At 37.7% G+C, this 17,631-nt stretch overlaps 1 protein-coding gene and 1 long non-coding RNA gene across 5 annotated transcripts in view; one reads left to right on the forward strand and one right to left on the reverse strand.

The window, feature by feature from the left end:
- The window catches only part of LOC105256483 (probable JmjC domain-containing histone demethylation protein 2C), a 271,823-nt gene that overhangs the window by 78,585 nt on the left and 175,607 nt on the right, over positions 1-17,631 (forward strand). For all 4 annotated transcript variants that reach the window (XM_011266416.3, XM_011266420.3, XM_011266419.3 and 1 more), the window contains exon 7: positions 9,887-9,986. In XM_011266416.3, the coding sequence (XP_011264718.2) occupies positions 9,887-9,986 (100 nt within the window). The remainder of the gene's footprint in view (positions 1-9,886; positions 9,987-17,631) is intronic.
- LOC112637234 overlaps positions 1-17,631 on the reverse strand; it is an 80,047-nt gene that overhangs the window by 26,988 nt on the left and 35,428 nt on the right. The window lies entirely within an intron of this gene.

Here is a 17,631-nt window from a genome sequence, read left to right on the forward strand (position 1 = left end):
AATCCATCGTCGTCGATCCAGCCCGTGAAGAAGATCCTGACGCAAGGACGATATTACACGTACAGTCTAGTTTTGTGCTGCATCCGTCCCGTGCGCGATTGTTAATGATCTCGCCGCCTCGCGCAGAGCCCGGCGAATGATTGTGTGCTGTGTCAAGTCAGTGAAAGTCAAATCACAGCGGGTCTCTACCCGCCTCCCAGATAAACGCTTGCAGTGACGGACCGGCCTGAACTGGTCTCACGTCCTCGACCTCGGACGACGTAAGTGCTCGATGATGACGTGATCCATCTTGTGCCCGTTTCTTTTGAAATATGCGCCTCGTGATTTTTGTGTTTCGTCTTGTGCAAGAGGAGACCCTCTTATGAATATAATGAAATATCGTTTGCCAACTAATGCCATTCAAGAATAAATTGCAGAAGAGAATTTATTAAACTTGCCAGGACATTCGATCTATTTCGAGCCGGAAAAGTTCATTGATTATGCTAATTTCAAAAGAAATGTGAATATTTTACTTTATACATAAATCATCTATTATAAAATGATAATTTTAATTCTTTCTAGAAAATCTCATATATATTTCAATATTTATATACTTAATTCCGATACTTTGCTTATCTTATGAAGCAAACATGAACACATGAGTTGCTAGTAGTATGCAATTTAGCAAAGGACGACAGTGGGATTATTTATTTATTTGCAACATAGTTCGAGCTATTTGCATGATAAAACTCAATCAATAATGATTCGAAGCGATTCTAAGAAATGTCGGAAATCGCGGTTGAACTGGTCGATCTATATCGATCATCCGAGCGTACTTTGGTATTTCCGATCGGATCTCCACCAAAGTAATTATGTGAAAACATTTCAGCCGGTATTTTGCTAGAATTATCGTAATCGAGAAAGTTTGTTATCCCGGAAAGAACTTATTGATATTAACTGTTAGCATAGTTGAAATTGCGGCACGCCACGAACTTTTTAGGTTTCAAACAAACGATATGATTGAATTACATCTGAATTCAATGCCTTGCCAAACTGAAGATTATTCTGTTGCCAATTGGCTCTGACAGGCGTCCATTTTCTTCACTTGGACAAACAATTTAAGATCTTACATCAATCCTCTGAAAACGACTCTCGATAATAAAAACTTGCCATGATGACGATCGAACCTTTTTCGATTCAGTGATCGAATGGCAGGTTTTACTATCGACAACATTCTAAAAGATAAAAAACCCTGCAGTCTTGGCTTCTCTAAATAAAGCAATTCTAAAATTATTACAACAGAATTTCGTATATAAAAAAGAATGGGAAAGTAGTCATATTGTAAACTATCGAGACAGCGAATATTTCGAGACTGATTATACATAATAATTTCCATCAGTTTTCTGAAATTATTTTTAAACATAATTTTGCTTCTTCTCCTAGATATTTTTATCATTGCCATAATATCGTAATTATATTTGTAATTATAGAAATAACATTTTACAAACGTGTACAATATATTTTACACACGGAGCATCAAAATGCATTTTAAATTTCAAAAGATATGAAAGAAAGTCTATAGAGAATTCTATAGACAGGAATAGAAATTTGAGATATTTAATGTTTAAGTAACACGTGAAAACACCATTTTACTTTGAAATGTGACGCATTAATTTTATTATTCAATTTTCGAGCTATTGATATTTTATTGTAGTGCTCCAAAAGATTTCTAGTTGATAAAATATTCTCATGCTAAAAAGATGCGTTGTAGGCGTGCTCAGCAGCACATGCGTTGCTGAAATTACTTCGGGAGTAGCTTCGTCGCGGACATTCCGCGGATAGTTCGGTCGCGAAGTGGCCGCTATTTACTTGAACCTTTCGCGGGAGGCTCGGTTCCGGCGATAAAACGTATAATAATAGTCGCGGAAGAATGAAAAAGGGGCGGAATATCCGGTAACCATGCGCTCCTCACCCTCGCTTTCCCTCCTATCTAGCGTTTCGATTATTGTTTTTCATCTTTTTCCCTCTCGCAACTTCTCTTCTCCCCTGTTGCTCGCCTCTTTTTATTTAGTACGGGCGTGTGTACACGCGTAATGTGATTAACGAGCACACGAGAGAATTGTCACAGACGACGACAGCGGAGAAGGCAAAGAGGGAAAGAGAGAAGGAGAGAGATAAAAAGAGGAAACAAAAGATGTACAACAAAGAGAGGGGAGAATGGAACGAGGGCGGGGTGGAGAAGCACGAGGGCGAAGATCTATTATGACGCGCGGGGGAGGAGGGAAAGGAGACGATGGCGGAAGAGGGAAAGAGAGGGGAAAAAGGGAGCCGCGATGGACGGAGCAGGGAAAGGGGAGACGGATAACGATAGAGCGAGCGCGAGGGAAGGGTAGAGCGAGGACAGCGAGGGTGGATCGAGGTAGATAGGTAGGGCCGCCGGAAGGGAGAAAGAGAGAAGTGGTAGGGAAAATGAATTCTCGTTGGCAGTCAGATAACCCGGTACGATCGATCGGCGAATATCTGCCGCTCCGTCGGCGTTGTACACACGCCGCGCTTACACAGGGAAACACGCGCTTATGTACCTGGAAACGCGATTATATACACGGCGCGCAGAGACACGCTTTCATACATCCACACACATACGCATATCAAATATATACGTACATGTATACATATATATACATACATGTATACATATATATATATATATATATATATATATATATATACTATATATGTCATCGCAGGTATGCGTCACATATATGCAGATTTATGTGCGGGCGAACGTGTGTGTTGCTCGTACGCGCGCGCGCACATACACGTACACTCTGGCTTTACATAGGGACGCGTCTGCCGGCGCGACTTGGCGAACGGACGGGAGGAACGCACATGCACTATGCATGAATGCGTGCACATACATGGTCCGGGCTGGATTTATTCCCGGCGGAACTTTGCGACGCGCGGAGATGGAAGTGCGCGAGAGGAAGAGAGGGAAACTGCAGCGAGATGCGGGAGTCGACGGATGCTGCCGTCCGTTCGCGTGGACCGACAGAGAGGGGTCGTCAAAGGATCGCATTTTTTCGATCTACCGCTCGTGCTCGATCTTTATATCACGAAATATTAACGCGAAGCGCAATAAATTATATTCGTTAGAAAAGATACTTCAAGACGTTGAATAAAATTAACATATCTTGCTTATTTTAATCTTTTAGAAATTAAAAAATTTCGTGCACAAAAATGCCTCTTATACTCGAACAAAATTTTAATTATCGATACTTTTCTCGTTGCATTGAGCGGTTTTGCATCTCGAAATGAAGAAATTTCGCTATTAAGTGACATCTTGGTCGGTAGCGGACATTTAAGAGATTAATGCGAGCCTTCAATTTCTTGACGCGGATGCTAATGTCGCCTTTAACGAGACACGCCAACGTCCGCTCGCTCGCTCATCCGGCGCAGAAATTATGAATGGTCTCGCGAAGCTGTATTTCGGAACGTGAATCTCATTTAGCGCGCGACGCGTGTACGCTTCGCCTTTCTCTCTACGGGCGTATTACTGGCAACACACGGCGCGGCCTATTTAATATTGCAGATGGCACGGTGGAGTTCTAAATGATTCAGAAATCCGCGTTTATTTCGGGTCACCGCACGCGATTATCTTTCGAACGTGAAATTTCGATGGATCTCTCGACCGTTGGTGCGAACACTGCGGACGTGAATAGCAACCCTCGCTCATATTTAATTGGTCCCCCGTTTTGCTCCTCGCAGCCTTCTTGCGCTCGTCCTCAAACGGCAGCATTTCCAACGAATCGCACCGGAAATTATTCATGAGCGTGAAAATCATATCAAGATGCTACCTACCGAGTATATTAAACTTACTAAAAAAAGCTGTCTCTTTCTCTTCCCTTTTTCTCTCAATAATTTCTCGGAAATAAAAAAATAAAATAAAAAAATAATTTCTCGGAAATAAAAAAATAAAAATTTCATCAAAGCTTTAACGATTATTTTCCTAATATCGCACGTAACACATAAAGTATGTAGGATGTTTGAAAAAGTTAATTATATATCAATTTCTCATGGTCTGTTGTCAGTTTGAAGCTTAATCTAATAAGATATTTAATTTCAAATATATTAAGGAAATTAAAATAAAACTCAATCATTCTCGCGAAACTTTTGTGAAGGAAAAATCTCTCTTTAATCAACTCTTGATTAAAAATTTCGAAAGAAATTTAGCCGCAGAAAACTCGCGGACGAGTTATCCACGTGGGATGTTAACTCACAATAGCCATCGAGCGATTATCCCTTCGCAAGCCTTTCAAAATTGATCACCTAAAATTTTAATAACCCCTCTTTACTCGTAATCTTCGCATCCGCGCGATTCAGTGAGAAGTGATTAAAACTCGGCGTTAACGAGGCACGCTATATAGGGGCGATAATAAATTCTCGCGCCTTAGTAACGAGCTCCTCGCGTTCTCTCTCTCGCAGAAAAATGGCAGCGTCGACGTGAATCGCGCGCACAGCCATGACGAAGTGGCACGGCGACAAAGTCAAGCAGGGCTCGTTGTCTCTGTCAATATGTTCCTCCGGATACTTGACTTGCATGCGAGTCGGGCGTACGCATAGATAAAACGCGCGGCACGTCCACGGCGTATCTGTCGCAGGCCGGCTTTTGTCGCTTAACAAGGGTGCAGCGCACAAACGACGGCGATGGTGACAACGCCGGCAGGAGTTACGTGGATTTACTCGCGATCGTATAATGGGGCTCGGAGAATGCATTTCCCGCATTTCTCGAACTTGAATTTCTTCTCCCTACACGATTAGTGTACACGTGTATCTCGATGTATCTCGATGCGTTTAGTTTCTCTTTGGTACTGAAATGATTTTCAGCCGATAACGGCTAATTTTCATTGAAAACGACGTTGTTATAGAGTTCGAAATTCATGATAAGTTGATCATTATAAACGAAATTGTTTTTTCTCAAGTAGAAAGATTAAATAATCGAATATTTGTTTGAGTCGAATTTCGTGAAAAATTGTTTACTCCGAAAATTGCTATCGTTTCTTTTTGCATTAGACGTCCAAATTTTGTTTGATAAAAGTAAATACTTTTCTTTTACAAATGCAAAATTGTAATTAATGCCAAATCGTGAATATTTCGAAAAGCATTAATTAAAGCGCTCACTTAATTAAAGATATGTATTGCACTATTGAAATTTTACTTAAACAAAAACATTACAAACATATATATAATGTGTGGCAATTTGCACGAATGACAAATAAACGAAGCCGCATCGACTTAAAGGGTCACTCTTGCACCGATAGATCGATTCTTAAAGGAGAGGAGAATCGGAATTCCCGAATCGATTGGTCGCGATAATATCGAAAATGAACGATACAAAACCACGGAAAATAAACGGGCTGCTAGACTTTTTGGTCCATTAAATTTTATCGCGACACTTACGAGCAAATGTGCGCGTAAAATATAACGCAATGCGTGTAGTCCGTTACATACGTGCGGTATCGCGTATACCTGTCATTGGCGTAACATCGCCATTTCCTGCTTATCTCGCACAAACTTGCTATAATGTCACTTATAACGTGATATATCTCATTATAAACGTCGTATAAATAAGAGAGATTGATAAGATTAATAAATTAGTAGAACGGTATCGATGTAATAGACCCGGACGAGAGTGAATCGGATTAAAGGAAAAAAATATTTGCATCTCAGGAAAATTATAGCGGACAGAATTAGTGATTTCCTGGCGATTAAAAGAGTTGAAATCATGCAACGTGTGTAAAAAAATTGAATAATTTTTAAGGCAAAATTATTTTATCAGATCTTATTGCGAATAAATATATACGCAGGGAATAATAATTATATGTATGTTACATGGTTTATCATTATGCCTACTTTCAGTCTTTAGATTAGTCGATCTTAATCATTATCTCTTAAACGATTCATGTCACGTTACCTTGTTTAAGTTTTCATATAATTTTTTGTAGATGAAACACGATTTGTGTCTTTTACTGGCTCGTATCAGTATCGAACGCCGATTAATCCAGTTTTATTTATATTTTGCATTACTTGTTACAATTAAGAAGAGATCTCGTAATTCGAGAACAGATCTTCCGCTTATGTCTCTTAATCAATGACACATTTTGGAGTCTAGTTTAATTTATAGAAAGTCTAAAAGAGAGTTATAAAGAGTCTAAAAAGAAAATTTGTAATTGTTACAAATTAAATTAATTATAAAATCTATTCTGTTCGATTTGACCTCTTTAATGAAATTATTTGATAATATAACGAACTAGTAGATTTCGATTCCATTAATTTTTTATTGTGTAATTACACATAGTAAGAGATCATAAAGTTTTCAAAATACATATTTGATAGGAGAGAGAATCAAAGATATATATAACTTGTGTTTTATTATCAAATTAAATTTTATATTTAATTTTGTTTCTGACGATAAAAATATGGGTTCTGAAATATGTAACTTCTATTTTGATAGTTAATATCGAATAAACTAATAACGTACATGCACATCTTTTCTTACTTTTTAAATTTAATTGACACGCAAAATTCAAAAATTGAAATTTTAAATGTCCGGCAGCGTATCTCGAGGGGACTCCGAAGTAATAAATACGCCATTGCTTCTCATCATACGCGCGCACGTTCTCGTGTAAGCATTAATTAGATTAGCATATGTCGGGAAAAGATGCTGTCCGCGCACGTAATGCGTCCGCCTATATCCGCCGGTGGTGAAGATGCCATTATCTCGACGATACGTTAATACCATTATAGGATATCATCCGTCGTCGTCGATTATTACATTTCGCTTGCGCGAGACGTGAGTAAAAATAAAATCGACTAACGTGATACTCGAATATGCTAAACTATTTCCTGCTTGGCATATGCATTAACTATTTATATCGAATTCTCATAAAGAGTATCGTGATATTTCATTTTTCTTTACGTTACGAAAAAAATAGCAAGTAATGCAAATTGTAATTTCCTTTATTTCTTTGTTGTTCTATTTTACGATCTCAGATATCATAGTAATTTTGTCTTCTAAAATATCTTTGATTTATTACTCGAAGAACGAGAATTTTAAGAAAATTTTGGGAGAATTTTAAGAGAAATCGTTTGTTGCAATTTTTTAATATTTAATATTAAAACTCTGAGTTAAAATTTTAAACTTGTAGAATTAATTCGATGTTATGAATCATGCAATCTATCATTTAATTTACCTTTAATTATACAATTCAATCGTGAATTTATTTTTCACAAAGCTTTTTATTTCCAATCACAATATAAAAACAAGTGGCATCTTGACATACCTTGATTGAAAAAAATGTACTTTCAATTCAAAAGTCTTTATATATCCAGACACATATATTATATACGCGAATCGTACTTTAAAGCGCGCAGGTTGTACATAAGAGCTTTTCCCTTAAATATATATATATATATATATATATATAATATATATATATATATATGCGATCAAGGTGCTTTTGCGCGCGTACACGAGACACATAGGCAAACATATAATGCTCGTGTGTATTCGCCGGAATGCAACGGCCTAGATGAAATGCCTGGCTCCATGCCAGAGACTTTAACCTCAATTTGCAATAAAACACACACGGGAGAGCAGAAGGTGGATTCTTCCGCCCGGACGCGCGGCGAGTGTGTCTCGCAGGTCCTCGCTCCCTTTTCTGCTGCAAAAATACGAAAGGAGAGTCGGCAAAGAATGACTTGTGTATCATACGCACGCGAGGTATGCCGAATAAATTTTTCGGTAACATTAGTTTGAGAAATTCCTCCTGACTCGACTCGTGACTTTAAGAATCTTTTGTCTTAGTCGCACTCATATGTGGCAAAAACGGCTTTTAAAGTACAACATTGATGTGACAATATTTCTTATAACAGATAATGAAATAATTTGATGGGAATTAAAATGCGTATTTTATATATTATTACTGATTACGTACAACATATATTGATGCACTTTAAGATTATAAAATAATCAAAATTTTTTTCGAAGCATATTACCATAAATGGAAAATACCATAATTAATAAATGTTTGGTAAGATATTGAATTGTTGCAAGATTATTGTTACATATGGCAGAAAGATATTAATCTCCTTTACATTTTTATATTTGTATTATATAACATGTACGATACGTATAATGTATGTAATGTATTTCACTAATGACCATATTGATATACGAAAAAAGGATTACAATACCTCAAATGGTGCATCCCAAAGAAAATTTAAGATAAAAAAATTTTAGTAATTTAGCAAAGCATTTAAGGCTTAACTTTATTCTTGCGGAAATTTAGGATTTTATTAAGAAATGCCTGGAATACTTGGCACTAGATGCACTTGTAATTTAGTCTGTATTTATTCCTATTTTTTTTTACGTGCTGTATAATTATGCGTTATATTATTTCACAATATATTTAATATATATGGAACATTTTTGTACTCGATGATTTTAGTTTCAATAATAAAGAATTTTTCCTAATTAAACTATGGAAGACACATGATTTTCGAGTTGCAAAGTCGAAGATAAGAACCTTTCTCCTAAGCTTTCACAAAACTTTATTGTTCATTTAGACTCACACTTTGGGTTGTATTAAATTACGAAATTTTCGCAGGAAACAATCTGCAAGTTTGTCGTGAAATCAATCGTTAAAATTTAGGTCGTCGCCAGTGGGACACAAGCGAAATGCTCGCTCGCGTTTATCTCGGAGCATCCTCGCTTCTCTGCGCGTTCCCGTTTATCACTGCGGTAATAAATGCGGCAGTTAAACAAAGACGGTATAAACTCGTCTCTCCCGTTCTCGTTCCTTCCGCGCTTCCTCCGTGTGCGAGCGAGTTTTACGAGCGGCAACAAAGAGCCGGGACATTACGATTATCTGACTGCGAGTATGTATACGCGTACATATGTAGCGGGCATATATAGCGCAAGTAAGGACGGATAGCGAAAGATGACGATGCGGCAAGGAAATAGAGAACCCCGGAATCATCGAGACTCCATAAAACGCGGTCGACTGCGCGACTCATCATGATGCGAGACTCGCGCGATATCGCAGACGACGTGCTGCCAACGACTCGAAAAGATGTAGCGAAATGACTCTTATTCACGCCGTACGATCGCGATATTCGATGCGATTGCGTCTCGTGGCATTTCCGCTGCGTAAAATGCGATCCAACGTTGTATTTATGTGCATGTGCATTTTAAAATTAAATGGATATTAAAAACGATACTTTCTGAGCGGAGAAAAACTCGTGTGTGATTTGTATCATTTTTATATTATTTTTTATTATTTTTTATTATTTTATTTATTTTTATAAAGACATTTTATTATCGCAATATCTCTTGTTAAACTTGACGTGTCGTAATCACATACGAATCGATTCTGCAGTATATGGTTATATTGTAGTTTAGTTGCAATTTTGCGTGCTCGTAATATGCCTGTAATCTATGTGATCGGTCGCGTTGTAATAAATTGGCACGATCGTTCATTTTAATCCGGCATCAGCTGACTTTGAAAGAAAGCGCATGAAAACAATTTTGTTGCACGCGATGTATATTAACATCCGATGATCGTGATGTTTGCAATTTGTTCTTGTTAAAAATGAGATTAATAATCATATTTATTTAAATTTCCACTTTTATTATTCAAAACTTGTGTTTTCTTATAATACATTATTAAATATTAATACATCAAACGAGTACACAATTCAAAGATATGTCCGAGCAATCGAAATTTTTAATTACGTACAATTTTTATTCTAAACATATATTTATATTTCCCAACTAGAGAGCCATTAGAGGGTCTCTATTCCCAACTGTTCAATGATTAATCGATGTTTTTGATTTGTTTGCTTTTAGCCCCGACCTGGAAGAAGGCCTCGAAGACGACCGGGAAACGCGGCGCAGTTGCAGGCAACTCCAAGGGTACAAAGTCCGATATCTCAGCATCTCGAAAAAGGTAAGCGACCTTTATGTCTTATTTTAATTTCTAAATTTCTTGCATGAAATGTCGAGATACGCGTGATTACAATCTTTCGCACAATTTACGTCTTTTCCTAATTACTTCATCATGAGATTGCATAGGATTGTCGGATTTAGAAAGCCTGCGAAATATGAATGAATTGCAAAATATCGCGCAAATGTAATTGATTATCATCCGTGAGAAATCAGATGATCGTACCTTGTCAAAAGTGACATAAATGTTCATACATAAACATTTATTAACATCATTATAAGAACCGCGAAAGAGGCATGCGCTTGCAAAGAATAATGTATCTGTGTGAAGTAATTAAATATACATATATTAATATTTCCAAAGTTTAGAAAATTTAAATTTCTTTACTCGTGTATTCGGATTTTTTCGCGGACGATCCAGTCGAATCCGACAGCAGGTGAGAAATTCGACTTTCTGGAATGACTGGCTAATCATGAATGGCGTGCCATTTGAAATTGAGATTTAATAGGAGCGTAAATGGAGCCAAACTCTGCTACGCAAAGTTCTTGGTTGTCCGAAATTCATTAGTCGGTTCGCGGAATGTCTGCCCCTAATCTCGCTTCTAGTTGGAGCGGAAGTGCTCGCGCGCTGATGAATATAGTTTTAATCGTGTTCCGAAGGCAGCGAACTTTCGGGGAACGTAGAGCTCGTAACATTTCCCGAGTTTTCTTCAACTTCATTGAGAGGCGAACTTGAAGCAGGCGCCGCGCACCGATAAACCTTTTTAAAGTCGACGAACCGATCGGTTGCTCGATACTTGGGTCGGGCTCGCACAATCGGACGACCGACGGTCGTTAATCGTTATCGGATAGTAAAAGCTTATCCGGCACTCTCGGTTTCCGATAGCCGTCACAGTATTACTTGGCGTGCCATTCTTGCCCGTGCTCGTCGTTGGATCGTTTCGCCGATCGATCGATTCGAGCAATCTCGTCCTCGTCCGTGTAACAAACGAACGAAAAGAATTCCGATTTAACAATTGGATCCCCGACGTCTCGGGTATCATAATAAAAGCGCGATAAAAGAATCGTGATATCGCGCTCGTGTCGTACATTGGCGAGCACTCGTAAACATCGCGGGTCAGGATGCGGAAAACGCTCCAAAGTCGATTGTTGCAAGTAATGCGCACAATATTATTTTGATTCGCAAAATGAAGCATCTAATATATATCTGAAAGTCTCAAATATTTTTTTGAATTTTTTCTATATTTTTAGGATGCTTTAAAAATCAGTAAATAATTTTTTTAAATAATAAAAGAATTATTTTAATTAAAAATTTTTTTAATTAATAAAATAAAACTCTTTTTCTCTCTCTTATTTGGAAAGAGCATTGATTCAGGAAAATACGCGATATGATATAAAATTTGTAAAATTATCGTGGGACAGCGTTGGACGAAACGATATCGAAACAGTAACTATAACGTCCCTTCACCGATGCCAAGGCGGAAGTGTCTAGGTGATTGCGAGCTACCCAACGTCGACCCAGTGTCAAGTCTTGGTATGGTCGATGAAGCGAGGTCAAACGCGGTCGTCGCTGCTGTCGTCGTCGTCGTTGTTGTCCTCGCTGTCGTTGTCGATAGATGCGCCGAATCGACCCGCGCGAAGGTCAGACGAGCCGGTGACTCCTCCGTGCGATTTGGCCGCGTTCATTCATGGACTCTCGGGATGCTGCCAGGAACCGGGGCGTTATTTCGAGTGCGAAAGAATCGACCGAAAAAAGATGTAACACGATCGGACGACAGGGACGACGAGATGGGGCGAGAAAAAGGACAAGTACGAGAGGATGGGGAGAGAGGATTGGGAGAACGGGTTATGGGGAGAGAACGCGAGAAGAGTAGAGCGGGATGAGAGGAGAAGGAGTCGTATATAGTCGGGACGCGAGGGAAATAAATGGTTCGAGGAACCAGCAGGAACCGGTCCGCGGACAAAAGACACGTTGCCGGCATCGCCTGAACCGCCGTCGAGCAATCGTCGTGGGATGAGAAGGGTGAAAAGAGAAATAAGAGGAATCGTATCGGGAATGCGGGAGGGGGCGAAAAGAGGAAAGGCTGACTCAGGAGGGAGGAAAAGGTCCTTGTGATTCCGATAGAGGAAGAGGCCAGTAACCTCCCGCCGGCTGTAAAGTCTGTTTTACACGATCTATACGCGCGATTTAATATCATAAAATATTTTTGTACATGATGAAATTTATGTCTATAAAAAAAGTAATCATATTCTATTTTTATAGTATAAATAATTTTATTATATGAATAATTACATGTAAGCATACATAAATTGATATAAGAAAGCCACAAAAATGCAATATATAATTTCTATGTAAAAATTAATACTTATTTTTATGAAAAAAAATTCTACATTACAAGACAAAATCTCGGGCTCTTTCAGTCTATTCATCTATAAAATAATTAATGAATTTCTAAATATATATATGTCGTGTAAAACAGGCATAACACAGATCGAGGAGCAAGAATTGCACGGTCTTTGTCCGCGGGGATTTCGCTCTAATCTTCAAGAGGTCGTTTCTTAGCTTCGTCTCTCTTCTCGAGCCATCGGCCTCGCAGCCTCCCTCACGTCTATTTATCTTCCTTTCTCTCGTTCTCTGGGTTACTCGAGCTCTCATTACGAGCCATCATTCTGTTGTTCTTCCTGATTCGCCGACAAGCCGCCCCTCATTCCGATCGATTATAATTTCTTTGCATCTTCGACCGTAACCGTTGTTTACAGGTTCAGATTGTATGCGGTATTTTGCTTTCGTATTTCGCATGACGTCATTTAAGATATTTATACTCTAATAATCTCTAGAGGCATATACTCGTATACATGTATGGATTCCGTCGAGAAATTCTAATTGTAATATTTTTAATATTAAATAAATTATTGTACTAGAACAAAAATTACTTCAGCTCGACATAGCATCGATATTTTATCTGCAATATTGATTGGCATGCAAAATTAGGATTTATAATCTAAAATTATATAATACTATCTGGTATTATTTTATAGCAGATAGTATAATCGTAAAACATTCTTTGCTTTTAATACATATTATACACCGATTGTCGACTAATATTAATACATTGATTCTGATACTGCGAAATATCAATGCATTATTAAATGCGAATGATAATGTGATATAATAAATATTAATATGATACGCGCATCGATTACGCGTGATTATGGCGCCAGTTGATTTAATGGGCCGGCGGACGAATTAAATTTCAGTTAGAGAATGTCGCGAAATCGATTGCGTCGCGGAACGTTGCTATCGGATTTTCGATTAACGCCACGTTTTTAGTCCAAATTGACGAATAACAGATTGTCATCGATGAAGTTTGCAGCACCGGAATAACATTCAACTCGAGACGACTCGTGAATAATTCAGAAAGTTTGTCTGTCGTTTAGCGCATAATAAGTTTTTCGCGATTTCGGAATAACACATAATGACTTCTGACCTTGCAAAATCAAGTGAGGTCATTTGCCATCATTTCCATGAATGTTTTTGGACTTATGATTGTCTCTTTATTGTCTGAATTCAAAAATGTCAAACTTTGAAAACTTAAGGAGCATTTATCTTAATAATTTTTCACTTATTTAACGTGATTTAGCATTACAATAAAATTTTGAATACTCAAATATAGAAGATATGATGATGATAATAATAATAATAATAAATATCGACGATAAATTTATCTATCGATATATCAGCTGCAAGTTCATTATTACAATTATTTCATCACGTATATTAATAATCAACTCTTTATCAATTTATTAAGTTCAATATTGATTCAATTTTACAGTTTGATATCTTTAATCATTTAAATATCTTTAATCATGTGTTATTATTTTAACATTGATTCATTACATATTTAATCATTTTATAATGTACTCGTATAGTCTCAATACATATTATACATATGAGAAATCATCTCGAAAGAGTTGGAGAGTCGATTTTTTTCGCAATTTTTCGGAAAACGTTTGCAAACAAAAACTGCCATGCGAACGAAAAGATTCAGAGCCGATCTTTCTTTCCGCGTGCGCCAACCTCGTGGTAATAAAATAACGAGACCTCGCAAAGTTCTTTGAAGTGGCACTCTTTCGCGGTCGTCGGTATAATTCCTCGCATCCTGGACCCTCCTCGACATCCCGCCGTTCCCGCGTTCGAATCTTTTTTATTTTTACAAGGGCTATATACGTTGCAAAAATAAACGGCTGGCGTAAGCGCGTGTCGGGTGACACATTGCTGAAAATACAACCTCGAGCCGCTGCAGCACACCAAGAGCGCTGATGTCTCACGGTAATTACGTCTGGAAAAATAAAACAACAGTAGGAAGGAGAGAGAAGGAGAGAGATGGATTTGTCAAATAATATTTCATTTGAGTGAAATCATTTCCAATTTACATTCTTGAAATGTGTCCATTATACTGCAAAATTGCTGTTAAATTTATAAATCAAGCTTGTTAAGGAATAATTTCTAGAACTTTTTTACATAATTATAAAGTATTATTATCGAACAATTTAATAATAAAAAAAAACATATATGTTTTTTTTTATTATTAAATTGTTCGATAATAATACTTTATAATTATGTAAAAAAGTTCTAGAACGAAATGTATACATTTCGTTTTAATTGTATTTACTGCGGCATGATAAGCTTTCTTATCGATAAACGATAACGATAAAGGTACGACACATTTCTATCATTTTATATATGCAATTACATTTTAATTAATTTCTGGTATTGAATGTTGTTGCGGCAACTTGTAATATCGAAATTACTAGGTCGTTAAATGTTGCCGAGAACATTGTTGTTAACTCGCGAGTTTAACAATGTATCCGAAGCGAATATGAATAATTCATTAGTTGACCGAGGAAGAAGAGAGAGGATGCACGAGAGGGGAAATGAATTGTTATCGTTCCAGAGGTAAGGCAAAACAGCGTTACGTCGCGCGTGGCATTTACATGGAAATTCCGTATACGTATTTGGCAAAACATGCTTTTCGTATCGTATCGTATCGTCTCATCTCACATTTCGAGAGATGCGGCTTCACGGTTATGTATACATATATAAACGCCATCCCCTCGAACCAATTACGCGAAACCTCGTTGGCTTCGTTCCTCAGGAAATTACACCTCCTCCGCTCTATCCCCCATATCTGCGCGACGTTCTTCATTTCCCTCTTCTTGCCTCTTCTTCACTTTCTCCCTCGTCCTTTTCGCTCTCGATATTTGTCCCGTCGCGATCGATCGACTAGCTTGACTCATTTCGGTTTGCATTACATCGCCAGAGATCATCCTGACGCTTCTCGATGAACGTGAGTTCAGAATTTAAAAACGTTGCGGAGGCACAATGTGCGCTTAAATATTCAGCGCTTGCATCCGACGTCGCGAGATGGTTTAACACATTGAAAGCCATTGTCTCGCGCGCGCTTTTAAAGCGAGTGTTTATCCTGAGGTAACTTTACGACAGGAATATAGAGAGTTCGTTGAAATTCCAAACGCAGTTACGTTTCTTGCATATTTGACCGAGGGTAAATGAAATCTTACCGACGTTAAAATGGAATATTAATAAACGCGGCTTTTTTTCAACCTCGATTAAATTTTGAATCTTTATATTCAACAAAAAATAACAAAATAATATAAATGATAAAATAATAATAATAATAATCTACGCGCACAAATAGAGAAATAATTGTAGATAATAAATTGTGATGCGCATATCTACTTTGTGCGCGATAACCCAAACGATAAATAAACAATGCAGACTTAAATTTCGATTTTGTCGGGATTGTTTTCGAGATTAAGCGATATCATTTCGGCATATCGATGTATTCGTAAAATCGCGTCACGTACGACAGCATTGTAAGCAATCAATTTCACGTTCCTGCGAGAATAATTCATCACTGCCACTGTCTGTCGTCGATTCCTCTGGGTCGATGTAACCGGCATCGTTTCCCAACGCACGTATCACTCTCTCCTTATCTTGCGCCTTCGTCGACACTTCGGTTTCACGCACGAATGCACCGCAAACGCGAGTGTCTATGCTAATTATACGTGGATGCGCATAATGCTCGATGCGCACCTGATACCAATAATCATGCTACCGCAAATGCGTTATCTCCCGACGCGCAGGATGTAGATAAGTATTCTCATAAGCCAACTTTCGGACGAGTGAATACAATTAAAATTGCAAAGAGTCAAGGAGTCAATTTGTAATCCTTCATCGCGATGACGTCTGCGGAATAAAATGTGTCTCTCTCGCGTCTCTCTCATGTACACGGTGTCTCCGGATTTAGAATATATTATTCTAAATAATTATTAATTCCCTTCGTTATGAAAACACATTCGTGTTCATAAATCGAATAAGTACACACGTTAAATCAATTATGGCGAGAGAACAAGTCATGCGCCTCGATATCGCTGCGAAAATGCTGTTTAGCCGACGTGCCAAAAGTGCGTTTACGCACACGCTTGTGCTTGCTTTCGAGCGGAAAGGATCGCGTGTAGGTGTGCCGTGCACGTGCGAGGGTGAGGGCGTGTATCGCGAACGAACGGCAAATTAAAGCATTGTCGGGCAGCACGTGGGCGTCGCGTTTCCCGTAATACATACATTTAACATTATGGCGCGTCTGCATTGAACGGCGATACATGCCAGCGTGGCTCGTATCTGTTGACCGACACACATGCCCTCGAGAGTAGAATAGCATAGAAATGCTCGGGCATTTTAGGCAGCTTGAACAAAATTAATCGCTCGATTTGTTCGAATCGAATCGATTCGGCTGTTCGAAAATACGGGAAATAAAATTCCGGAGCACTAGAGTGTACGACTGCATCGAAAATAATGTCATGTTCGATCGCTATGAATGCGAATATGCAAAATCGGGAGATTCTGTTAATTATGAATATGAGAACGGATGAATGTACGTAAAAATTGAAAAGTTAAATTAACATCGGAAAAAAAATTTTGAACGAATCGCATGTCATCGTGTTAATTATAAGAATTTATTGTTTAAATTTGAAAATTGCAAACTCACACAATCTATGGATCTCTCGTTTAACTATCTCTAAAATTCATCGGGATATTTAAACGATTAAAGGTACGTCTGTGGAATAATCTACGAACGCGAATATTCAGTAGAATGTGTTAACAAATGTTACAACTCGAGTTTTTCTTTTTAATGGAATTACAAATGGATACAATTCATATACATGAGATCGTGTTATTCTATCGATAAGTTTTCCGTTAAACTCGATTAATATCAATCAATGCTATCGTCTGTATAACTCCATTTTCATGCAACGTTGTAAAAAATATCGACTCCCTTTTCTATTTTCAAATTACTGTCTTTTATCGCGTCTCATTTTATCCAATTACGACATTTTTCTTTTTGCTTATTTTTTCGTCTTATTTAAATTAAGAATGTTTTATTTAGATTAAGTTTAGGACAACGTGCATGCTCGTACTCATCCTTTTACGTACATTTTTATGTCTATTGTACAATTAATTAGTATATATGTAATTAATTGGTATATATGTAATTAATTAGTATATTAATTAGTATATATAATATAGTTATTATTATTATTTTTTCCTTTTCATACGTACGACTTCGTAT

Source organism: Camponotus floridanus, unplaced genomic scaffold, assembly GCF_003227725.1.
Source record: "Camponotus floridanus strain SB8 unplaced genomic scaffold, Cflo_v7.5 scaffold1, whole genome shotgun sequence".
NCBI classification, from domain to species: Eukaryota; Metazoa; Arthropoda; class Insecta; order Hymenoptera; family Formicidae; genus Camponotus; species Camponotus floridanus.